General features: G+C 33.0%; 1 protein-coding gene across 1 annotated transcript; it reads left to right on the top strand.

The window, feature by feature from the left end:
* The first annotated feature begins 3,184 nt into the window (after positions 1-3,184).
* On the top strand, positions 3,185-4,732 carry LOC120086285 (chaperone protein DnaJ). The gene has a single exon (XM_039042845.1). It carries the CDS (start codon positions 3,383-3,385, stop codon positions 4,424-4,426), a length of 1,044 nt encoding a protein of 347 aa, XP_038898773.1. The 5' UTR covers positions 3,185-3,382; the 3' UTR covers positions 4,427-4,732.
* Positions 4,733-9,423: the final 4,691 nt, after the last annotated feature.

The raw sequence follows: 9,423 nt of genomic DNA, 5'->3' as shown, positions 1-9,423 counted from the left end.
TGGTTTTCTATCAGATTACTTAGGCACACATTTAAGAAAATTGCTTCAAATCATACTTTTAACGGTTTAAAATCGCATTTATTGTATGAAAACTATGTCTATAAATACAAAACCAAACATTAAATTAATTTAAATGATTACATAGTTTTTTTGAGTGAGGGTGAAAGTTGGTTCTATCTTGGGGCAAGCAAAGAACCAAATTAATCGTTTTTATACAAAATGGTTCCAAAACAAAAAAAAAACAATTAATTGTTTATTATCAGTTTGATACTCAAATTTTAACATTTTCTCTCTTTTTTTTTTCAAATTTTATTTTTATTTTCACTTTATATTGAAATCGATATTTTTCACTATTTTCAAACTAAAATTAGATTTTTTTTTTTAAATATAAATTTAAAATGCATCATTTTTGTTTTTTTTTTTCTTTGAAGCTCTTTTAGATAACAAACATACATGCTCCATAATTATTGGTATGTTTTTCCTTTTTTTAAACAACAAATATACATGTACTAATAATTAAAATATTAAAAGATACCTAATGCGAGAAATATATATATATCTATAACATCAGTTTTGAGAGTAATTTTGAATATAATAATATTAGTTTTTACCTTTTTTCTAGTATATAATAATTATGAGAGTGAATATAAAAAAAAGAATGGTGTCAATTACTATTAAACTATATTCACTGACATTTTTACTGCTTCAGAAGCATTAAAAAAAACAATAAACTAGACGGGGAAGAAAAAAACGCATTAAAACCATCATAATTTCAAACCAATAAATAAAGGTATAATATCTTGAAAAATAATGATGAGAAACGGTCTACTTATTACAAAATCCTCTACATTAATAATGTACCATATTAATAATCATTAGAATCATGTACATTCAAATTTCCAAATCATAATAAAAGGGAGATTCTGTTCCTCCAAATAACTTCTCAACCAAGCTAATGATAATAATAATAAATGAATAAATAAATAATATTTAAATTTTTAATGCCAATACCATTATTATTATTAAATAAATAAGTGGACTTAAGATTCTCCCACGAAAAGAACGAGTTATTTATATTGATTTCCTTTCAATATAAGTATCGATATATAAAAATAAATTGAATTATTTTGTCTTCAATATATATATTGGGATCGAAGCTCATAATGAAGTTGGTTGTATAGGTTTATATCGTTTAGAGTTTTGCAATTATTAGTATACTTGCAAATTTATTGTTAAATGTATATATATATATTTAGTAACAATTACCAAAATAGATTTTTCACGTAAAATTTAAACATTAATTTAAAATATCTATGTTTTGAGTTTAACAAATTTAGTAAGTGATCGAAATATTTGCCAAGTATGAGCAACACTCGAATGATTAAAGTATACATTTTTTTAATCAAGAAATTGAAGTAATAGCCATCTTACGAACTAAAAGATATACAAATTAACATTAAAGTAAAAGGTTTGAAAGTAGAGTGAACCAACTAAAAGATAACAAATGTAAAGTTTCGTTTAACTAAAATAGGTTCAATTCAAGTAAACCATGCTTCTCGAGAAATACCGGTTTTTCATTTGTTAAAATGAGCTTAGTTTAGTGATACTGATATGCACTCCGATCCAAGAGATTGAAGGTTCAATTCTCACCCCACATTTGTTGTACTAATTAAAATATGTATGGAAAAATATTTTAAAAATTGCTGAAAATATTTTCAAATATAATAAATTGATAAAATAGTAAAATACTTTTTTTACCATTTTGTTATATTTATAAATAAGTTGGTCATTTTACTATATATGAAAATATCTCTACTTGCATAATGTCAATTTTAATCGTCTAAAAAGTAGTCTGTTCATTTACATTTTTAATGGACTAAAATAGTAAATTTTTAAAACCATAGGGATCAAAATGAACTAAACTTGAAATCGCAAGGGCTGAATAAACATTTGAAAGTATAAAAACTAAAATAAATAAAAAAATAAAAGTAGAAGGAGTAAAATGGTATTTAAACCTTAAAACTATGTGTGAATTTTTTTAGTTAAAAATTTCTAACCTTATTGTCTTCCTAGTTTGAAATTTATAATGATTTAGTTTTTATTAGACATTTTTTTTTTAGTTAAAGGGTAAGAATTTAAATATCTAACTTTTAAGTCGATGATATAAACTATCGTGGGTTGGTTAATGATAAATAAGAGAACATCCCCTTGATAAAACCTAGGGTAATTACAACGGATATCATTTTTAGTGATAGTAATCAAGTGTATAACAACATTTTAACAAAAATTATAAATATAGCAAAATCTATCAATTATATGGTCTATCGTTGATAGACTTCCACCAATAATATGGTAAATCATTGATAAATTCCTACTAATATTATGGTCTATCACTAACAAACTCCTACAATTGTTATAATCATCATTAATAAACTATCTAAATTTGGCTATATATGTACTTTTTTTGTATTGTGCTATATATGTTAATACTTCAAGCTTAATTGTTATATTTGCAACTGTTTCTAAAACTAAGAGGGCATGAGTTTAATTCATGTTGGTCAACTACTTAAGATCTAATTTCCTATGATATATACCTAACTAGTTGAATTTTACGTAGATTAGCCTACTTTTCTTAGATTTTTCTTTTCTATTTTTTAAAAAAAGAAAAATTCTTATAAATCTACCAAAGGGGAAAAAAAGAGCCACTAAAAATTACATAAAAGGAATTTAACTAAATCCAAAATCCAACAATACCCCACATTGTTGAAATGGAAGAATAAAGAAAAATCATAAACAAAATCGAAACGAGTGACATAACCAACTATAAAAAATGAGAAATTTGTTGTATAGAAAGTTCAATATAAATAATTATTTCTTATATAAAAAAAAAAAAAAAGATAAGAAATCATTACTTTAATAAAAACGTAATAACAAAGTTTATTATTTATCGAAAAAGTTATGGTTTTGTATCTTAGAATGAAGAATAACTTTGGGTGGAATTTCAAAGAAAATATGAAGAAGAAAGTGAAACATACTTAAGTTTTACTCAAAAGAAAAAGAAAAAAAGAAACATATTGAAAGGGCAAATGAGTCTTTTCGAAGTCCATTTTAGTGCTAGTGTTCCAAAATTCGAAAAATCGTGTTAGTTTTCAAGTCGGAAGGCACGCTTATTGGGTATCATTACAGGAATTAAAGAGAAGAAAAGTTTGGAAATGGATCGAAGAAGGTAAGAAAGAATCAATTTTTTCTCATCTTTCGTTACGTTTTGGATCAGGAAAAACAGGAAGAAGTTGGCGCTTATGCGATAGCAAAATCAGGGCCTTTAATCTTCTCGATTCCCAAACAAACCCGTCAATTTCGGGAAGAATCAGAGGAAATTTTGATGGAAAATTCCAATAGGGTTGAAGCAGAACGCTTGCTTGGAATCGCTGAAAAACTCTTGCACAGCCGTGATTTCACCGGCTCCAGAGATTTCGCTATCTTAGCTCAAGAAACTGAGCCCCTTTTGGATGGCTCCGATCAGATCTTAGCTGTTGCCGATGTGTTATTGGCGTCGGAAAAGCGAATCAACAACCACAATGATTGGTATTCCATTCTTCAGATTGAACGACGATCTGACGATCCAGATCTCATCAAGAAGCAGTACCGGAAACTTGCGTTACTTCTACATCCCGATAAGAACAAATTTCCCTTTGCTGATCAAGCTTTCAAGTTGGTCGCGGATTCATGGGCTGTATTGTCCGACCATTCGAAGAAATCGCTTTACGATAACGAGCTTAACCTCTTCGCTAAGATCGATTTGTCTCAGCAGAACAAATTGCCTGTGCGTCGAAGCCAACGATCAAGTGGGAAGAAACAGCAAGGGTTTGAGAGTAACGACAGCGCCAGCGCCAACGCCAACGCCAACGCCAACGCCAACGCCGATCTATCTCCGAATCAGCGGCTGAAATTATCGAGTTTCTGGACCGCTTGCCCTTACTGTTACGTGTTATTTGAGTATCCTAGGGTTTATGAGGGTTGCTGTTTACGGTGTCAGAATTGCAAGAGGGCATTTCAGGCGGTGTTACTTCCGTCGCTTCCGCCGCTCGTTCAGGGCCAGGAAGCCTACTATTGTTGCTGGGGTTTCTTTCCGATGGGTTTTGCAGCTCAATGTACCGAGAAAAGTGGGAAGGGCAGCGAAACAAAGCCACCAACAGCGTCGTTCCCCAATTGGATGCCCCCAATATTTTCTAACAAGCCTCAAGAAGCTAGTAGGAATGGAGAAACGGCAGCGGTGGCGGCGGTAGCGGTGGCGGCGGAGGAGACGCCAACAGTTAGAGAGGGAGCGGCGGTGAATGCTCCTCCCGTTGCCAGGGCTCCGATAGTGCGTGGCACTGGCACAGGTAAGAAGAGGGGCAGGCCGCGGAAAAATCCGATTGCAGCCTAAGTTATTGTAAAATTTTTCGAGAATAACGATAATATTTATGGAGCCGGTTGGAAATGTCTGATTCTCTCGTTGTTGTAGTCTTTATATTAAGCGGTTATGTCCAGGCGAGTTAGAACAAAGAAGGCTGAAGCTGGGGAAAACTGAGGTAACTTTTTGGTGTAATGTTGGGCCTTCTGTTTTTTTATGTTGATTTTAGGCTTCAAATGTAGAAACTAGATGGGTAGTTCCTGATTTTCGTCTGCATGTTGATATGTAATATGTAACTTTATTCAAACCACCAATGATAATTTGAAGTTCTTCATCCAATTCCACCTGAGGCTGCATTGTCAGCCACTTTCTGCAGGTTCAAGTGCTTATCGAATCATGGAACGGGGCATGTTTAGATTCACTTTCTGCATAAAGAAAAAACACGGGTGTGTTTGGACCGACTTTCTAAATTTAATCTTTTTTTAAGTATTTAGAAAGATAATCCAAATAAGCCTTGTTGCGAATTTCACCATTAATAGTAACGGAAGTTGCTAGTCTGCTTTGATCTTGATTTATTCTTGAACTAAGTTATGAAGTCGCCAATTGCTAGTTGGCACAAGCACAACGGAGGTGGCGGATGGTTGTGCTACTAACTTAGCTATTATGTCTGGGTGGTTTTGTTTACTACTACGAACTACAAATTTCAGGTCTTCCTTCCCCTCGCTATTATTTGTACAACCTCTACAGGTCCTGTAAGTATGGTCGTCCTTCCTGTTGCCCTTCCCCTTGCTATTACAATGATCAACTGCACAAAATGATGTTGCCTTGCTTTAGGCAAATTGTTGTTGGAGAGTTGATCAAGTTTATATTGTTTACTTAGGTTTTGTTTTTTATGCTTGTTTTTTTCTAAATTTTATACTATGATTATCAAATTTCTGGAAGTAACAGTTTACTTCTTAGTCAAATTCTATAAAACAAGTTCTAAAAGCTACTTTTTTTTTTTTTTTTTTTTTTTTTTTTTTTTTATAGTTTTCAAAACTTTGCTTAGCTTTTGAAAAGATTAGTAGTAAATGGATAGTAAAATACAGTAACTTATGAGTGGAAGTAAGTATTTATAAGCTTAATTTTAAAAAACCAACCAAAAACTAATCGCCTATCAAAAGTGGCCTTAGCTGCATTATTGGTATTGGATTGCCGTTTAACTTTAGTTGGTGATTAGTTCAAAACCACACGTCTCTTATGTAATGTATCTATCAGCTTAGTGATTTATAAATTATTGTTTTAAGCCTGGATCTCAAACTTATGACTTGTTACTAATACTACTATACAAAACCTGCATGAGAAGTGTCATAGTCCTTTTCATCGGATTTATCTGGTTTGTTTGTTTTTTTTTTTTTTGCGCAATCATGTTATGGGCCATAGATTCTTTTTGTTATACCCTCTCTGCCCCTTTAATAATCTCTTATTCAAGTGTGGTGGGGATGCGGATATTGAAAAATTCCCCTTACTACTTTGAAGTATATATATTCCCTTCGTCAATATACAGTAGATAAATTATTTTATCCTCTCAGATCTACACTGTTCGTTTTTACTTGAAGTTCGTAATGCAGTAATACCATAAATTTCTGGGGAACAACGACCTTATTTGAACATGATCTATACTATGAGTTATACAAATAACTATGTCTTGAGTTCTAACTATAAATTTCTCATGAAAAATATAAAATTGTTCCTGCTGAGCAACATTAAAAAACAAGTCTCTAATTTCTATAGTTACGTTTTGTGATGCATATTTTTAAACCATAGTGATCAAGAGAATTGCTCTGATGTACTTTCTGCACCAGTTTTCATTGCCAACTTGGAGCATTTAGGAATGCAGTCCATTGTGTCTTGGTTGATTTATGACTGATGCGTTGATGGGTGGGATTTTAACTCTGATGCATACGCTGTTGTGTTGGGTGCTCTATAAGATGATATGAAGTTTATAAGACATGCTTCACTTAGAAATCTTAAGGTACTACTGAGTCTGCTGCAGGTATTATCGATCCTCGAGATTCCGATATCATCAAGTGCATGCCTGGAGAAAGTTAGGTTTCGACTTCCTTGTAGATAGTAGATTTTTGTTTTGAGATTCGTTTTGATCCAATTGAGTTTGGGTTGGATGTAGTGATGTTCTGCTTGTTAGGCATGTTATTATGGATCGAAGGGTATCATCCTAAACTCCTCTACTCTATGTATAAGGCCTTATTCTCGAAAACTTAGTCGTTTCTAAAATTCGATATTTTCCTATCTATACAACTCTTGTATCTTCTTCTATTCTGCACAATTATATCGTTGTCCCGAAGCCATGACGAGCCAAGTTGATTGATTTGTCTCTGATGGGTTGATTTCAACTGCAAGTTCTACTGTTGGATTCTTTGTTTGTATTTGGCAGATGATCAAGTGAAGGAAAATATGGCCTTTGCTTTTCAAGGTTGGTTTGCTTTCACAACCCACTTTTGTGAAAGAGATGTCCCTCTCTTTGCCTCCATGACTTTTTTTTAATGACATTTCTTGTTAGCCACTAAACAACTTGAAGGAGAAAAAAAGGGGTATATGGACTTCAATGAATGAAACATTGGATTTAGACCATCCTATTTTGTCCAGTTACTGTTTTGGGTATTGATAAATAGTTCAAAGCCAAAAAAACTCGACTCGACCCAACCCAACCAAAAACATAAACTACACAAACTCGAATGTTAAATTGATTTTTTTTTTTTTTGGGTTGAATCTAGACCTTTTGATATCAAGTTACATGAATTCATACTTGAAGTTGCAAAAACAAAAAAGTATCATTTCTATATAAAATTCTTGACAAAAAGCTAAAACGATTACTCTAACTACATAGTGGACGACATATTTCTAAGTGGTGGAATGTCTTAAATTTGTTATCTGATGCGGAGTGTGCTATAGAAATTCTTTGAACCCTACTAGTGCCTTTGAATTTATAATATGATATTTTCTCTCTAATAATAAATTATTCCATCCTTCAACCCACCCATGGACGTAGTAACACACTGTTAGTGAAATATGTAATTCTTTATGCTTATTCTCGATTGCTTACATTTTTTCTATTTATGTCCATTTCTTAAGAAACGGATCGATTCTCCCACCTCAACTATTGTTAAAGAGAGAGAGAAAAAAAAAAAAAAAAAAAAGTGGGGGGTGAAGTTGAAAGTGAAGTGGGGAAAGATGGTGGGTGTACTTAGTAGTCTGGTGAGTGGATAATGGGTTTGGAAGCTAAGCTAGCTATCATGTCATGTTACTTCAAATCCTTATTGCCTTCCAAAACATCAAATTTCATTCTTCATTATTATTTATTCCCACCCTTTCCTTTCACATGGGTTTGGCAGAGGACCAAACTGAGGCTGTGGGTCTCTCTTCTCCTTTCCTATTCTATTTAACATTCTCAAAATTCTAACAAAATCTTATTATTGTTACAATATAAATTTGTTAGATTATTCATTTTTTCTTCTCAATTTAATTTATAAAAACTGAAAATTTTGATGTTACCCTTTTATATGTAATGACAAAACCTAAAGGGAGTTTCCCTTTTCTTTTTCCCATCTCCCCTTTATTCAAGCACTTTACTTCCCATCTAGCTTACATCAGATAAGAGAATCTTTATTTTCTATGAGTTATAGAGTGGATTTTAATATATATATAATATACAATGTTATTTTCAAATATAGAAAAATAAACTAAAATATTTACAAAAATATCAAAATTAACATAAAATTAGTTACANTTCAAGAGAAACCCCCACTACAATAAACCTTGCACGATAGTGCCATCGCACTACCAAATGTGCAACTTTTTTGGATCAATCTCCAGTCCTTAGGTCAATATCATGCAATACGGGTTCAGTATTACAAGACGATGGGACATCCTGCTGAAAACCGAATTGTCCCATCACCCTGTTAGGAAGATGCCACTCACCAATGTGAAAATATTTGAGAGGACTCATTGTCCGCCATATGTTTTTACCATTCGTACAAAAATTAGGCAAAGTATGCACAATAATTTTGTTCGGCTCCCAAATAACCAGAAACACAAAATATTATATTAGATAATATTAAAGACAAGTACAGTAAAAATGTGAATAAAATAATCAATTAGGTTTAGTGTAATGTACCTGTTCAGGTTGAAGCAGATCAAACAGGTATCTATACTAGTTGACTACATGTGTGGTTGTCCTAGTCACACAAATTTTGTCTCTCCACCTAAATTTTTAAATTGATAATTTAGAATTTAAATTAACTAGATCGGTGATATAAAAATTAAATTGAATTAAAACAACATACCGAGAACCGTAGGCTCGTCCAAATAACTGAGCGTCATTAACATGATGTAGCTGTGGAGCCATTGTTGAAATCGCTCCCAAGCCTATAGTTGCAAAAGTATGAAAGGCCCAATTATCTCTCGAACCTCAGGTCATGCTCCACCCCACGAATACCGCCCCGCATCATGGAGGTTAGCTAACAGTGGCAGGAACATCAAGTGAACAAAGTGACTAGATTTATCTGAAAACAGACTTCCACCCATCATTTGTAGTATATATGCTTGTGCATATCTTATGACGATTTCCTCGTCTGCATCATTTGTGAGCTCACGAAATTGTGTTCCTAACCATATTAAACTTAACCTCGATCCTTTAATCTTGTCGGCAGGTGGGGTCGCACCAAGGTACATTTGACAAACTTCTAACCAATCATCGTACATCACTCCGACGACTGGCTCACCGTCAACAAGTAACCCCAACAACACTTCTATGTCTTGTAGAATGATAGTGCACTCTCCAACAGACATATGGAATGTATGCGTCTCAGGCCTCCATCTATCGACCAAGGCTGTGATCAGATGTCAATCCAACTGAATAAATCCTGTCTCTCGACGTCTGCAAGATATTTCTCCAGTAGTACGATCTCGCCATACAACATATGATCGATGAATGGACTGGTCGTACAAAACATCGGGATCAACAGGTCCTA

This window comes from Benincasa hispida, chromosome 9 (genome assembly GCF_009727055.1).
Source record: "Benincasa hispida cultivar B227 chromosome 9, ASM972705v1, whole genome shotgun sequence".
NCBI classification, from domain to species: Eukaryota; Viridiplantae; Streptophyta; class Magnoliopsida; order Cucurbitales; family Cucurbitaceae; genus Benincasa; species Benincasa hispida.
Note: the sequence above shows the minus strand (reverse complement) of the source record. Positions and strands in the feature narration are given on the sequence as shown.